Genomic DNA, 16,818 nt, shown 5'->3' on the forward strand with positions numbered 1-16,818 from the left:
CCCTACTCATGTCCCCACTCCATAGTGGGAAAATAAATATCTGACTATCACCAGGTGGAGAATCTCTCAAATCTAAGGAGGTCAAATTTGGGGCAGCCAAAACCCTGATGTGCAGCTGCGCTGTCCTGTTTCCTCTGAGCATCCTCCTCTCTGGACAGACACCCTCCGTTCCTTCATCCTAAACCCACAGGCAAGGAGTCCAGATCCCTTACCACCCTGTCATTAGTTCTTGGTACCCAGAATGGGAAGTAATCTTGAAAATGAGGTCCGCCATGCCTGAGGTACGGTGGGATTATCTCTTTCCATACCCCGACCCCTAACTTCCATGAAGGCGTCTTAAGATTTCATTACTTTTCTAGGCAGCCATACAACATGGATGACTCACGTTGGCTCATATGATGCTTGTGGTCGACTGAGTTCCCCAGATCTTTCTATATGGATGACTGCTAAGCCAGGTCTTCTCACTCATTTACTTACCTAACTGGCTCATTGGACATGTGCAAATTTAACTGAGTAACATGAAACTGTATTTGTAAGACTTCAACTATTTAGTTCACACCCTCAAATTCCCTTACACCATCATATAGCATACCTCAGCCAGAAATTGCAAACTGGGGGTCTGTGGGCCAATTTGGCCACACATTCATTTTGTTTGGCTAGTATGGTGTTTTTTTTGGGAACTGAGTTGGTTGCCAATAGTTGCACATCAGCAGATCTCACATAAAAAGCAGGACTTCCAACTTCTCTTCCAAGGTAGGAAGATCTGGCAATATGTGGTCATCATTTCTCAGGGCAGTGAGAGATTGGCTGGAGCTGAGCAGCCACTACCTCCTTTAGAAGGTGAAGACACAGCTCACCACAGTCCCCACCATGCCCCGTTGCCCTGGCCTACCCCCATTTCATACGTTACGTGCCCTGCCCAGCCCCTGTAGACGTCTGGGTTTGCAGCCTCTAGGTGCTGGGGGAGGTGGGAATGGCAGGGGCAAAAAGGGTAAAGTGGAAGCACAGAAGGTCTGGGAAAAGTGGGGTTCAGTGGCCCTGTGCTTGCTTTTGTCTGGCTTGGGTTGTGCCTAATAATGAGGGACACAAACAGCAGAGATGTGGTTCTGAGCACCTGGCAGGGGCATCTATTGTCCTGTCTGTCCAGCATGCTACTTCTGGAAACTCTCACTTCTCATGTGTGAGTCTGGAATGTGCTGCCAGGTATCAGAGCATCATGCTCCCGTGGCCAGAGAGTGACCACTGGTCCAAGCAAGGTGATAGGGGTTTAAAGCTTCCAGCCTGTGACAGCATCAGATGAGTCTCTTGTCAGTGGGTGATGCTGTGGGGTGAGAAGCTCGTGGAACGTTGACCACGTCTTCTGTCCTGTGGGTTGGGAAACAGGCAGCCGGAGTGAGAGGGGAAGGAGCAAGTCATCACGTGGAGAAGGGGGAGCAGGACTCACTGGGGACTCCATCTTCATTAACCTGTCCCAGCTCTTAGCCTGGGGTCCTGTGAGGTGCCTCTTGTTATTATTATATATTCTGTTCTCTTTAAAATCTATGTTGAGTTGGTTTCTGTTGCTTGCAACCAAAAGCATCAGGGTATATCATCAGGGGCAGCCCCTGCTCTCTGCAAGCCCTCCTTGTGCCTGAGGGGCCCTCTCCTTGTTCCCTCTTGTATCCTGTGTCCACACCATCTGCTTTTGGATCAAGCATACTGGGCCCTCTCAAAATTCCCCTTTGTTGTTCCTGAGTGAGGGTCAGAGAATGAAAGGTGGCTTCTGAGAATGTGCTTCTGGGCACTTGGAGGTGCAGTCCCGTCCTCCAGCCCTCTTGGGAAGCCAGGCGGCTCTGGATGCCTTCCATCCCAGACTGTTGCCAGCGCCAGGTAAATGATACACGTGGAAATCCACACCACTGAGAGAATCCCCGCTGGGAAAGCCACCTGTGCGGGCAGGAGCAAAGTTCCCAGGGACTCACAGCCTCCTGTGAGCTCAGGACACCTGGAAGTGAGACAGTGAGATCTGCATTGAAATCACCAGGTGATGAGATTGAGATGTCCTTTCACTCATTCAGCAAATAGTTATTGAGCACCTACTGTATGCCAGGCACTTCCCAGGCACTGAGGATATTATAGTGTCAATGACATGTGGCTTACAGACACCTTATATTCTAATGGCATGTGGACTTTATGCTTTAGGCTTTGGGGATACGAAAATTAAAATTCATTCAATGACTATTCTTGGTCTTAAATATAAATAAAAAGGAAAAACAAAAATCTAAAATTCAGCCCCAATGGCCTTACAGCAGCAGCTATAAGCATCCATAACCTTCCTCATTTATAAAATAATTATTCCACAGGGCTGTTCAGAGGATTAAATAAAATGATGCATAGGCATGTTCTTGGCCTTTAAGCCTCCACAAATATTACCTTCTTCCTGAAAAAAACTAAACGTTTCACAGTCAGCCTCACAAACCACAGGACAGCCTGACGGGCGGGCGGGCCCTCAGCGCCTCTCCTGACGTCAGCCCGGGCTAGAAGCGGCGGCGCAGCGCCGGCCCCGACGGGAACGCGAGGCGGCCGCGAGGGGGCAGCGCGCGGCAGGGAATCCTGGCCGCCGGCCGCAGCCCGCCGCCAAACTTGCCCGCTGCTCCGGGTCCTCCGTACGTACTTCCGTTGCTCTGACGCTCCCAGAAACCGGGGCGTCGGGAAGGAGCGCGAATCCCCCCGCCTCTGCGCCTCGGAGGAGAAAGTGGAGCGGGGTTCACGAGCCTGCGCCGCCACGCGCGCGGCGCACGGGTGCTGGTCGGCGGGCGGCGGCTCCGGAGAGGGCAGGCTGCCGCCGGGAGGAGTCGGCGGCCCGGGACACCCCCGCCCACCCGCGCGCCTTCCCTTCCTGCCTTCCGCATCCCACACCCACACCCGCAGCCCCGGGGCTGTCACTTCTGCGCGCCGCCTGGAAAGAGGACTGGACTGGGAGCGCTCCGGGGAGTCGTCGGGGAGGATGCCTGGGCGTCGGCCGTGTCTCCGAGCTGCTCGCCGGCGCCGGCGAGGAAGGCATTCGGGATAACGCCGCCCAAACTTTCCTTCGCAGCAGCGTTGGCAGGAAACGTAGTCCCTCTCTGAGGCTTGCAGAGAGCCGAAAGAAGACTCGGGCGCTGGGAAGGGACAGCCTGGCAGGAGGAGCTCCGGGCGCCCTGGAGGTGCCCTAAGAGGCAAGGCCAACAACCCGCGTGCGCCCAGGCGAAGGGTCCGGGGACGCCGCGCTTCCTTCCCTGTGCCCTGCAGTGACCGTGACCTCTGCGCCGCGCACGTGCTCGTGGCCGAGGAAGAGGAAGGGTCCAGCTGAACCCTCCGGGGACAGCGACTCCTGAACAGGCCCGGGTCGCATGGAGGTGTCGCGGGGGCGGTACGGCTCGCCAGCTGCGCGGGGGAGCGCGCACGCCGCGCCCGGCCTCCCCGGGGACCTGGCCGGCCGCTCCCCACACTTCTTGCCGCGGGGCTCCGGGCCCCGAGCAGCCGGTTGGAGCGCAGAGCCGGTTGAGCTTCGTGGAGGGCACCAGCCCCAGCCCCCGGAGCAGGGAGGACGCTCGGCGGGACAGGTGTAGCCGGCAGCCGCGGGCGCTGCGCTCAGAAAGCCTGGGCGGGCTCGGCTGGCCCAGAGTTGGCTCGCAGCGCGCGCAACTCCAGTCCCCGCCACGCAGGCTGGTCGGCTCGCTAGTTTGCACTGCCGAGGCACCAGTCTCGGGCCGCCAGGGGGTGACGGAAGTTGCGGCCGAGCCCGGCTTCCAGGCGGCCGCACGGGCGCAGTCCTGATGCCCGCTGCCGCTGGTGGCGGGCCCCGAGCCGGTCCCCGGACCTAGGCAGCTGCGCCAGGCCGCCGGCGCCTCCCCCATGCTGCTCGGAGCGTCTTGGCTGTGCGCGTCCAAGGCGGCCGCCGCTGCTGCGCAGAGCGAGGGCGACGAGGACAGGCCGGGCGAGCGGCAGCGGCGGCGGCGGGCGGCGGCCACGGCCGCGGCCGCGGGGGCGGGCGACGACATGGACGAGTCGTCGCTGCTGGACCTGCTCGAGTGCTCTGTATGCCTGGAGCGCCTGGACACCACGGCCAAGGTGCTGCCTTGCCAGCACACCTTCTGCCGCCGCTGCCTGGAAAGCATCGTTTGCTCGCGCCACGAGCTGCGCTGCCCCGAGTGTCGCATCCTGGTGGGCTGCGGTGTGGACGAGCTGCCCGCCAACATCCTGCTGGTGCGCCTGCTGGACGGCATCCGTCAGCGGCCCCGCACGGGCAGCAGCCCGGGCAGCAGCCCGCCAGCGCGTCCGAGCCCTGGCCCCAGTGCGGCCCCCACGCTCGTGGGCGGCGGGGGCGGCGCGACGGGCAGCGCCCCAGGCTCCCCGGTCTTCCTCCCTGCGGTGGCAGGCAGTGCCACCGGCAGCCTGCGTGAGCTGGCGACAGGCAGGAGCGCGCCAGTGGCAAAGGTAGGTATGTGTCCCCGCGGGGCGACGCCACGCTGGGTGCGAGCGTATGTGTGGGCGCGTGGGCGTGGGGGGCAATGATGCGGAATAGACTAGACCAGAGGTGGCCCCACGCTTACCCACTCCTTAACCCGCGCCCCTTTCTCCAACTTCACTTCTGTCCAGGGATTCCACAAATATCCCCCTTCAATTCCCGCTTGCCAACTCTGGGACACGTCCCCTTCGCCCACCCCCGGTCCCTGCCCCCTTCCCCTCCGAGCTCTTTGTCTGCACCTGCTGTGGGTCCATCCACCCCTCATAGAGTCTCTTGTCCTACCACCTGCACTCGCTTGGTGGTGGCATCTGGTGGTGGCGTCTGGCCGCAGGGCACCTCACTACCTGTTCATATGCGTCCCATCCTCCCCAGGGTGGGCGCGTCTCCTCTCCCGGTCGGGTGTCACCCACAGTGCTTCCGCTGGGCCTGTTACCTTGCTGCTTTACCTTGACACGGCTCTTTCGTCTCCACAGACAGCCTTCTCACCCGGGACCCCCAGACGCTCCCTTTACACACCCTGGGGCCCGCCTGGAGGAAAGTTAGCGTAAACATTTCTGGCTGAGGATGGTGTTCCCGTGGCCGCACCTGGGAAGCGCCTACTGGGTCGGGAGGAGAGGGCAGAGGGAAGAGAGGGTTTGGAAAAATGCACATTACAAACTCCTTCTAGAAGGAGGGAAGGAGTTAACTAGGAGACCCCAGGAGCGTTTTGGCCCAGCTCTGGTTGGACTTGGCAGTGTTTGTCCATAAGCCAAGGTCCTCTCTTGGTTATCAGGCAGGGTTGCAGTCTCACGTGGGTCTTTATTTTTATTATTATTTTTGGTGCAACTACATCTAACGGCCTTCCCTGCTTCTGTTTTAGTTGAAAGACCTTCTTTGGGGGGGCTTCAGTGGTTTGGTTTCAAAAGCTTATTACATGTCCTTACATACCCTCTCACTTTGGGAACTGTATTGGGGGAGAAGGCAGCCTATGGGATGTTGGTTTAAGTGAGAAACAAAAGGACCCAGGTTTTGCCATTCATTAAATGGAGAAAAGCACATTTAAAGGTTAAAAAAATACATTGATGTATTGGAACAATCATTTGCTTTAGAAAACACAGCCTTATTCCTCTGCTTTTGGCCCTTTAAGGATTGGTGGTGTGTGACCCTTCCAGTATGCATGATCCTGAAACACTGGGAAAATCCTAGCATCTGAATTATGCACTACTGCAGCATCTCTAAAGTTCAGAACTCAAACCCTTGCATGCTGAGCTTGAGTTAAAGGTCACGCCCTGCTGAATTGGGGTTTTTCCATAAATCAGGATGAATGGACAAAGATAGTTACTAGGGGTCACTTGGGGTCACTGCTGAAGGGGAATTTTTTCCCTTGGTTTTAATTGTTACTAAATCCAGCTACATGCTCGAGTTAGAAATTTTCAAACTTTTCTTTCCTGTCTTTGCTGTTTTTAATCTCAGGTTTTATAATTCAAGATCTTTATTTGCAAAAGATTGGGTTACTCCCTTCTGCTCCCTGGGTCTAGTAAAATGTGGGGACATTCTGATGACCAACTGTGTCCAGATGTCCTCCTGGCTTGTCTTGGGGAAACTGTCTGACCAGGAGGTTAGGAGGTACCCTCTGAAATGGCAGCCTCGATGGAGCTCCTGGAACTGTGTGGCATTTGTGACTTTTTTTAAGAACTTGTCAAAGGTGTTGATGATTGTAACTTTTTTAAAAATGACAGTTAGTAACTGGAAATTGATGTTTTGTTGACCAGATTTTGAGACTATTGGCTGCCTTCCTCTATGGGCACACAGAGGATGTTTCTGACTTTGTGTGCTTTCAGGAACTCCTGGAACACATTTTCTTTCTTTCCTTTTGCTGTGTTAACTAAGTGCAAACCGTAGGCCTTTCTTCAGAGGCCCATCTCAGAGGGACTGTGTCTGGGTTCTAGGAAGAGTCTGAATTAAATCCAATCTTATATTTGATCGTTATCAGAGAGGAAACACCAGAGGTGTGGATTGTAATACTGCCTAGCTTTTCATCCACTGATTTTTAATAGTCAGTTAATGAGTGTCTCCTTGGTTACCCAGAAGTCCTGCATGCTATACTCGTAATACCACTGTGGGGTAGTAGCATTAGGTCTAGTGCATCTTCTGGATGGAATGGGGAGTTAAGGGGAAAGGGATTTTAATAGAGTGCTTTGAGCAACCCTATAAAGTTTCACCTGAGCAAAGACCTCACTGAAAATTACGTTTTATATTTTTTTATCCATTGGAATAGCAAAGCTGAGTGCTGGATGTTCCCGCATGTTGTTTAATAGATGGGCACTCATTTAATCATTCAGCAAATACCATATATGCCATAATAGCAGGTGACCATAAATAGGACAGTCCTCTATTTTCCCAATTAAATTTTGGGCCAATTGGGACATGTGAACTTTTTAGGTATGTAGATGAGTATCTGCTTAGTATGTTTACTTTATTAATTTAGTTTTACTTTTTGGGGACTGCCTCATGTATAAAATGTGTTAATTTCTATTTGGTTTCACTTGCAGTTCATAAAACATTTTTTTTCCAAACTCTTTCATGTGCATCTTTTGTATCAGGGTTTTGATGATCACCAGAGTACTTGGAGTCCCCTACTCTGGTTAGGAGAGCCTCTTAGTTCTGCACTCATCTGAGCCATTTGAGATAAAACATTTTTTTTTTTTTTGTATCAGTTAATGATGCTGCCTCTGGAAATTTTACACCAAGTTACAAGCACCTGTAGTCTAAGATCAGGACTGTTGGTCTCTTCATTTTCCTATTGGCAAATGTATGTGTTGCTTCTTAAAGTATGTTAATATTGTTGCTTCTTAAAGTGATCTTTAAAAAGTCCTGTTTTAATGGTACTGTCCCACCATTGCAGTTGCTGATGTGTGCTAAATTTCTCAGCCCAACTTGTTTATTATTTTGTTTTCATAATTTCATAAGGGAACCCCTTTAATACCCCAAGCTAGCATTGGTCATATTGATTCAGGGCAATGTGTCTTGCTTAAAAGGATTTCGTGGTTCCACATAGAGTAAATCATAGCATGCTTTTTAGGATGAGAGATTTAATAAGCACTCAAATATAAGACAATTCCAATTTTTTTTGAATTAAAAAAATATTTCTTGCCTTCTGTTTGGGCCAGGCACTATTCAAGGTGACTGAGACTGGCTTGGGTTCTTTTTATAGAGCTGACATTAGGGGGTGGTGGAGGGAAGCCATCTACTCTGGGCTCTAAGGGGGTACCTGTGGCACTGGCTGGTGTCAACCCAGAACTCTGTAAGGGTTAAGAGGAAGAACATTTTTTACAAATTAAAGAACTATAGAAAGTTTGGACAATACCTTTGATGATATAAAAGTAGGCATTAGAGCCTAGTTTGTCTGTATTGTGTATCTTGAGGTACTATGGGATATGTTTAAATTAAACCCATTTGAAAATCTTTTCTGTATCTCTTAGACAATGTGCCTGGGACCTCATAATGGAAATTAAAATAATAAAATAAAATAAATTGGAGAAAAAATTGTGTCTATTAAATATTTTATAAACACACACTCATATGATTCTTTTACCATTGTTTTAGATGCAGGGCTGAGGACTTTTTTTTGAGTTCCAAATTGTCTTTCTAGCTGAAACCACAGACACTGTTTTTGATTTTCTATTTGTTTCTTTCAAGTGGAGTGAGGACTAAGAGACTTTCAAAGAATTCTGAGTGGAGCATTCATCTAGATTTTAAATAATTCCTCCTCCCAATGTTTGATATTCTTGTTCACACCCAATTTGACCATTTTTAAAGCAGTCTTTTTTTGGTTGAGTCTTTCCTAAGTAGTCATCTTGGCTTTCCAAGGGGCAATATTTATTTTTGCACTCAAACTTCCTTGGTTACATACTATTGAATTAAAGTATGTATTTAGCATTATGAATTCGACGTGCAAAAGGACAGTGGATTCCTGATAAGCACAGGTGTCCTTGGGCAGGAGTGGCCAGCCCAGCATTGCCAGGCAGAGCCTCCTGTGTGCGCCTGAGGCCGTCTTGCAGGGGAAGTGGAGTGTTGCTTAGTCCTGCTGGTCAGCTGGCTGGAGGACAGGTTGGAGGGTGTCTGTGGCATCTGGAAGCAAGTTAGGGTCTTCTCTAGTCATTGACAGTTGAGCAGCTTTTACATGAGACTTTCTATTTAACAAGTACTGAGTGCCTACCACATGCTCAGTGCTTTGATATATATCGCCTCATGGAAAGTTCACAATAATCCTGCCAAGTGGCAGGTATAATTACTATTTTGAGGCCCAAAGGGATTGCTGTTTGGACAAGCGAGAGAGCTTGGAGGTGACTGAGTTGGATGTGTCCTCTGACTCTGTTCCTCTGCCCTCTGTTCTCTCGGCTGGATCCTTGGGATGTTCCTGTGGTTTGGTCTTGGGTGCAGTAAGGGCGCCAGAGAAAAAGGCCAGCACTCGAGCCAGACAGCTCACCAGAGAGCAGACGGTTGATGTGACAGCAGAGGCACAGTGGAATCCTTTTCAGAAGGCCCCTGAGTGTGGTAACAGCACTTTGGAGACTCACAACAGTCATGTTTCGGTTTGTAGCCAGTTAGTGAGTAATATAATTACCATTCATTGAGCACCCACTGGAGGCCAGGCGAACCTGGTGCCTTTGCTGTATGCCGAGGGTTGAGCTGGGTGGTTTAAGTGTATCTCATCTGTTCCTTCCTGCGACTCCATGAGGTCGGTAGTTACACAGGCAGGGACATCAAGGCTCCAACATGTCCTTGCTGAGTGGCTGACAATGACTAGGGGTGTTCCTGAAAGATGGGATTTGGGCTGAGCGCCTAGCTGGCTTTGTGGTTAGAGGACTCAGCTCCTTAGTGGCCAAGGTCCCAAACATAAGACCCCTTCCATTCACCATTCCCCAGGCCACAGATGCTCTTCCCAGAGAGGCTGCTGGCTTGTAAAGCCAGGCACTGTGCAGTGCAGGGTGGCGGCAGGAGAGAGCACAGAACCAGCCGTGGCTTCGGTGGCAAGTGATGGGGCTGCCCTGTGGGATGCTGTGAGCGGTATGTTAGGATTCCGAGTGGCCGAGCTGACTGGCCCGGTGGCCCTCTGTCCTCAGTGATCCTGCTTGTCCATCCTTCTGCCCTGCCACTGTGTTGGCCTCACCCTCCGTCCTACCCACCAGGTCTCAAGACAGAGGCAGTTCAGGTACCATGTCTCCATGACAACACCCCAAAGCAGAGAAGGAGGGTTTCTTCTCCTTGTGTTCCACCTCGATCCGGCCCCCCACACCCTTCCCATCACACCTTGGGGGACTGTGTGGCATGCCAGGCTGGGGCCTTGACCAGCCACAGCTCTGCCAGGGCCTTGGCACACAGGATCACCTTCCACTTATGGGGCTGAGGCCCTGCCATCCCCCTCCCCTGGGGCACGCAGAGTCCCCCATGAGGAAGGAGGGGCAGGGGTGGGGACTTCTGGGTGGCACATGGGCAGGAATCCCAGCGCAGGTGTGGTTTACAGATCTCGCAAGAACAGGTTTTAATCCTGGCTTCCTCACTCCTTCACGTGTCCGCTTGTGCAAACGTGTTAGCTCTGGTGAGCGTTCTTATCAGTGGATTAGGGATCCTGTCTGCTCCATTGGATGCATGGGACGACGTACGCACAGTGCCCAGCACACACTAGTGGCTGTCCTTTCACTGCCTATTGCTAATATGAAAATCTCCAAGTCTGCTGTCATGAGCGAGGGACACCTCGCAGGGCCTGCTCACAGCTGGTGTGTTCATTGCATTTAGTTTCCTAAATTAAGGGTGTGTATGTTTGTGATGTGGACGTGGATCGGTGTGTGTGTGTATGTGTGTGTCCGTTGTGAGTCTGACACCATGCTTTGTCTTCAGGTTCAAAGTCGGCCTGTGTTATGGTGACTGGGTTGTCAAACTTTAATGGGCATCTAGGTCAAGTGATGGGTTGAGTCTGTTTGTTTCACCTTTTAAACTGCTCCAAGCTTATCTTTGTTATCAGCGGCAGTGTTCCTGATCTTTACAAACTTCATTAAAGATAAAAAAATGTCTAAACTACAGTCTGCTTTTGCAAGGCCAGCAGGGGAGAATAACCCTGCTCAGGTGCTGCTCCAGCTGGTGTCAGGCCCCCCTGGAGCTGAGCCCCCTGGTAACATGCAGGACACAGAGCCTGTCTGCCACTGCCTGGACTCGGCTGCTCAGTGTGGCCGAGCTGAGCAGGTCCACCCAGTCATCTCTTCACTCTGGCTTTTGAGAGCCCACCTGCTTGTGCGAGCATGTCAAATTTGGGTTGCATGTGCATTTCAGTTCAATCCGTATTTAATTTCTATCCTTTACAGTTAACACGATCTTTTTTCAGGTGCATTTCTGAAAAAAAAAAAAATCAAGCATTTGGTTATGGGGAAATGCTCTTGACAGCACCACGTGAAGAGGCCAAGGTCAGTTTTGCCTTGGTTGAGAAGTCTTCAGATTTGATGAATGCATACTTGATGTATATCTTGTTGGAATTTTAGTTAACCTTAAAAGACTAGGGTATCAAGATGAAGGTATTTGGCAGCCGTGAATGGTGAACGGTTTACAGAATGTGCAAGAACCCCATAATGTGGGCCTGACTTTTCCCATTGATTGTAGTTAGCATGAATAAGTGTATAAAGTTGTGGCATGATTTGGATTCTACCCACAGGTTGCTGCCTTTTTTAAGCTCCACTTTGGCCCTTGATGGCTCATGGATATTAAAGGAGTCGCTTCTGTCTTGTGTAACAGGTGTTTACATTGTTAACTGATACAAACATGAAGACATTATATTTGCATTTCTGCTTAATGGAATGTGTGCATAAGGCTCACATGAATTTATGTGAGTTTAAATGAATTAGAATTCACCAGGGACATTCAGGTCATCAGAAGTGGCGAGAGAATGTAAAAACATGTTCACACCAGGGGCAGATGTGAGTGGGCTTGGCTGAACGCTGAGGTTGCAGCAGGAGTCCTTAGCAGGAAATCCTGGTGTTCCCAGTGGGGCCTCTGCTCACTAGATCAAGAAATGGGATGTTGGTGCATTTCTCTCTCCCACTTCACTGGACATAGTTGAGCACCTGCTGTGTACCAGGCACCACAATGAGCACCCTGAGATTACCTTGGATAGAGATTGTGCTGGTCTTTCTTTATAATGAAATGTAATTTTTCCCATTTAGTTAAGTGACCAGATGTGCTGCAGAGGAAAACCTCTGCTATATCTTTCTGTTCTGTGTTTATCTGGCAGGAATTTCTAATGAGGAAAGTGGCATCAGAGCGACTTGGGGCTTAGTGTGTTTGCAGTGGGTTCTCACCTCTTACGGGTTTTTCTTCCTTCCTCGTCATGATTTGTCAAACGGGGACTTCACGATTCTGCTTTCTGGATCTTTCGCGCTTCGTGGCAGGAACGAAAGTGGTGAGGACGGTCCCTCCCACAGCTGGGTGCTGTCTAAGAAAGCTTGGTCTTGCAGGCAGCACCTTTCAGAGGAGGTGTCTGCCTATTGCAGTTTCTTGAGCGGAGGTTCCGGAAGTGCCACGTGCTCAGCGGGCAGGAGGACTTTGCTGCTGTAGCTGGAGCGACGGGGGTCAGGTGTGTCCGGCACAGTTTCTGAAGCCGCTTTTGACTTCTGGAGGCCAGCTTTCAGCACTCCACCTAGGGTGCGGCTTGTTTGGCTTTGTCACTTGTGATCTCAGGCGCATGGATGGAAGACTGCCCTAGACTGCACTCCGACGAGCTGAGCGGTGCAGGAGAGGCAGATGAAAGGTGAGGGAGGCTCAGGCATATTTCAGTAAGCGGCTGGAGGTTGACTAATCTCATCAGGCCCCCTCCTTCTTATCAGCAGCTGCTTTTACTTTCAAAGAGTAATCGTTCAATCCTCTAATGTTTTGCCTGCTAATGTTGCCGTTTGAGTTGAAAGAATCCTTCAGATGATGGCGTGCTCACTTGTGAGGGTGCAGGAGAGCCCCGCGGGGCGGGGACACCTGGGTCAAGGGACTGCCCCAGGTCTGGTAGGTGTGGGTGCCTTTGTCCCATGAATGCCGTGGCAGGCACAGACTCTTATTTCTTATGTAAAAATTTCTAAAACATAGGTAGGAATAAGGTGGTGGTGCTTCTGTTTCGAACGTGGGAGTTTAATTGTTGAAGTACAGAGTCGCTGTTGTTGCTGGGATTTCAAGGCTGTTTTACATATTAGCTTGGTGCTCCATTTGCTGGCAAGGTGGCATGTAAATTTGGAGTAATATTGTGGAGTTGACATAACGTATTGAACTGGTTCTTTTAGAGAGCGGTCAGGGTAGCCCACTGCTGCGGGTTCGTTCTAGTTCCCCTCCTGTCCCTGCAGCACCCTCCTTCCACAGTGAGGAAACCAGCCAGCCCCTCTTCCCCGGGGTGTGCATGCCCGCCTGAAGACTGCAGTGGTAATGAACGTGCAGAGTGAATGGTGGCCCGGGTGCTGGGGCTGTGGAGCTGTCACTGTGGCCCTGTCTGAATGCTGTTCTTCAAGTCTGGCCCAGAACAAGTGATGTTAATTAATTCAGCCCACAGATATTTATTGACTGCCCACCCTGTTGCAAGCGCCAGAAATGATCCACGCCTTCTGGGAGCTGACCATTTAGAAGACACTGTGAACAAATAGCCAATAGGGTATACAGGTTATACCTGGTATGGCAGGTGAAACTCGGGCCTGCAGCAGGGTCGTGGCCAGTGACTCTGTTACGCGGCTCATTTTATTTCTCTAAACGTATCCACATATTTACTGTTTATGGGTAAACTATTAGATTCCTTAACTCTTCATAATCATACTCCAAATCTATATAATTGAAACATCACACTTTTTCTCCTTTTCCCAGCACAGCTAAAGGTAACTAAAGCTAGATGCGTTTGGGTGAGATAATGCATGCAGAGGGTCAGGGATGTAGTTTGTGTTGCATTAACGTCACCTTCGCACAGTTAACAAGTGGGATCAATTTTTTTCTACTAAGTTAATTTTATCACTAGCAGTAATTGGACCAAGTTTGCAGTCTGAACACGTGTGCAATGAAAGGTGGACGCGGATGCACCATCACACCCAGGAGAAGGGCAACTCTCCTTTATCCCGAGCGGCGGTTCTCCTGTATCTTCTGTGGCTAAATTTGTGTTGTGGACTACGGCAGGGAAAGACTTCCGGTGTTCAATATCTGCTTTTTAGAAAATTAATTTTAAAAATATGGTTTTTTTGTGGGGAATTGGGAGTGTCACCGGTATCTCAGTTTGACAAAATAAGCTTTGACATACACACAGCAGTAGAAGTTTTCCTGGATTTAAAGTTATTTTCTCCAACATACCAAATGAAGTGACCTATGTCAAATTCAGCAGAGGACTCACACCCCGTGGGTGAACCTCATGGAGAAGGGCAGGTGCTACGTGCCAGTAGCCCACCAAGCGACGCAGCTTAAGAATTGCAGTCCTTGAACTTTTCAATCACCCGTTTGCAAAGACAGCGTGTCCGCTCCTCGGCAGTTTGACGCCTGGCGTTTCGTGGACAAAGGGCAGCACGTAGGCAGGTGGAGGCTGTTTGTCTCCAACGTAGCTGCGTTAAAGAAACAGAGTGGTTTATTGATCAGAGGTAGTGACTCATGAAACATTTAAACTGTGCCCACATAACTCACAGGACAAGGCTGGGGTGAAGAGGACAGGCCAGCAGAAGGCTTCCCACGCCAGCCCAGGGCCGGCCTCCTTCCCTTCTGGTCACTGTCCCCTCCAGCCATCTCTGCTGCTGCTTTTCTGAGGGCCCTGTTGATGCACGCGGTTGATGCACACGGTTGGACTTCTGTCTCTCCCCGAGATCAGCCACGTTCAGCCACCGACTTTATATGTGAACCATAATTCCGCTTATGGTGCCTTTATATACTGATGTTCTTTTTCTATTCTCCCTAGACGTCGGCAATTTCTTGCTTTTTAAATTTAGGTGTTATAGGAAATAGACTTTCTTTTTTTTTCCTTTCCGTAAAAGACATGCGCGCTTCACATGGAGTTAATGGGATTAATAGCCAGTCTGTGAATTGTGGTAGATTTTAATGGTAACATTTTCTCTGTGTCCCCAAACTAACCAGTGCACCATCTTTGACCATCAGCACCTGCACAGTCTGGCCCTGAGCGTGCCAGTTCTCCGCTCAGTGCTTTCGTTGCCATGAGCAGCCTCACGGGCCGAGTGGCCCTTTCCTCTCTAACCGCAGGCTGTCTGCCTGGGCTTCTGACGAACTGGACACTCGTAATGTACCCCAGACAGTCGGGCACGCTGTGGGTGGGCGCCTAGGCAGACAGGTGACCTCTGGGCTGGCATGGGCTGCTGTGGCATCTGTATCTAAGGGTCCATGCTGTGCTGGGGCCCACCCTCGGTGAGAAGATGCTGGGCAACAACCAGACCCCTCTGAGCCCGAGTCTCTGCACGGCCCTTTCTTTTGTGTCTGTTCTGTGCAGTTTCTGGTTCCCTTTTTATTTCCTCAAGCTGTTTTCAGTGATCTTTCCTCACTCTTGCCTTCTGTGGGCTGTGTGTTTTCCTGACAATTGCTGCTTTGTTGGCCCTTTGAGGTTGGCAGCATCTGGCTTCCCGGAGGCAATAGCTACTCGTCCTGCCTGGGTCCCTCTTCCTGTCCCTGGCTCAGTGATGGGCAGGGCTCAGCCCCACACGTGCCAGCGCCCTTCCTGCCCTCCCCGCCATGCTGAGCTCACAGAAGGGGCTCGAGCCGTCTGCAGCCCACGGGCACACACCCGCCTTCCCCCGTGCCCAGGGCGGGCACCGAGCTGAGCCCTGAGCCCGAGATCGCCACTCTGCAGGCTGACTTGCTTCCTCACAGGTGCAGACTGAGGCTCCAATCTGTGCATTTGACTTTCATGAAAGGGATGTGGCTTTAGGGTGTAGGTCCTGGGAAGGGTGGATGGCATTGGGGATAACAGCGCATCTTGAGAGAAGAGTTAAGGCCCAAAGCTTGCTTCTTCCAGGAGGAAGCAGAATGCTCTTTACCTAGACCCAGGGAATAGGTCTCCTGACGGCGTCAGTAGGACGTGGGACAGGATGAGAAGGAGATTCAGAGCAGCCCTTGGGGCCCGGCAGTGACGCCCACTGAGAGAGGATTTGAGTGTGACTTCTGTCCGTGGGCTAGTCCCCTCATTAGAGGGCTCACTGGGTTCCCTGGGGCAGAATGGCTTCCGCTGGGCTGCATGCCGCGGCTCTACATCTGGAGTGGCCTGGTGAGGTGAGCTCGGCGGGCACTGGCCGGTGGGGCCGAGTCTTATTTTCTGGTCATTGGTGTTCCTCTGGCTTCTCCTGCAAAGGAGTCGGGATTGTTGTGGAGTGACGGAAGCAATGTAGGCTTGTCAGTGAACGTGGGGAAAGGTGGCTGTCAGCAGGGGACACTTTCATTCTGTAAGCCTAAGTGGGAAAATTCTGTCAGGTTGGGGAATTGTCAAGGATGTTGGCTTTCAAGGCGACAATTGTAACGTTGACAGGTACAGCACAGGGGTGTTCTAGTGGAGTATCTGGGACCCGGAGCTGGTGGTTCCCGGCTGCTGGGGTACGACTTGGTGTGTGAGATGCAGGAGGGGACAGTGCTGCTGGGGTGCTGGCGTGCCTGGTGGGGATCCGGGGAGCCCACATGTGGGGTGCCCACTGCGATGGCCACAAGAGGGTCCCAGGTGGCACCTGAGGAACAGGTTTTATATTCATGTTTGTGTTTATTTTAATAGTCCCCTCAATTTATGTCAAGTGGTGCACATAAAAAAATTATGTCAGTTGCATGAGGTTTCATTTGGAAACAAGTTTAAATGAAAAGTGAGTCAATTTAAAGAAACTCATTGAGTAAGTATTGTGAAGGCGAGACACGGATGACTACAGTGTAGGTAAAAACTGTGCTAAGTCGAAATGAAATCAGAATCTTGAAGAGATATCTGTACTCCCAGGAAATCCTGCCATTTGTGACAACGTGAAGGAACCTAGAGGACATTATCCTCTGTGAAATAAGCCATGGAGACAGAAAGGCAAATATTGCATGATCTCATTTGCATGTGGAATTTTTAAAAAGTGGAACTCATGGAAGCAGAGAGTAAGATGGTGGTTACCAGGGGATGGAGGTGGCAGAAAAGAGGAGATCCTGGTCAGAGGGTATAAACTTCAGTTATGAGATGACTAAGATCTGGAGACTGGATGTGCATCGTGGTGACTGCAGTTAACAATATTGTATTGTGAACTTCAAATTTGCTAAGAGTGTAGATCTTAAGTGTTCTCAGCACACAAAAAAGGCAACCATGTGAAGGGATGGATAGGTTAACTATCTCGATT

At 50.9% G+C, this 16,818-nt stretch overlaps 1 protein-coding gene and 1 pseudogene across 2 annotated transcripts in view; one reads left to right on the forward strand and one right to left on the reverse strand.

The window, feature by feature from the left end:
* Positions 1-2,902: 2,902 nt before the first annotated feature.
* LOC109730626 (uncharacterized) lies at positions 2,903-3,878 on the reverse strand (annotated as a pseudogene).
* The window catches only part of SH3RF3 (SH3 domain containing ring finger 3), a 315,735-nt gene continuing 302,189 nt past the window's right edge, over positions 3,273-16,818 (forward strand). For both annotated transcript variants that reach the window (XM_012737611.3, XM_076001083.1), the window contains exon 1: positions 3,273-4,458. In XM_012737611.3, the coding sequence (XP_012593065.2) occupies positions 3,877-4,458 (582 nt within the window). In that variant the 5' untranslated portion in view covers positions 3,273-3,876. The remainder of the gene's footprint in view (positions 4,459-16,818) is intronic.

Source organism: Microcebus murinus, chromosome 3 (assembly GCF_040939455.1).
Source record: "Microcebus murinus isolate Inina chromosome 3, M.murinus_Inina_mat1.0, whole genome shotgun sequence".
Classification (NCBI taxonomy): Eukaryota; Metazoa; Chordata; class Mammalia; order Primates; family Cheirogaleidae; genus Microcebus; species Microcebus murinus.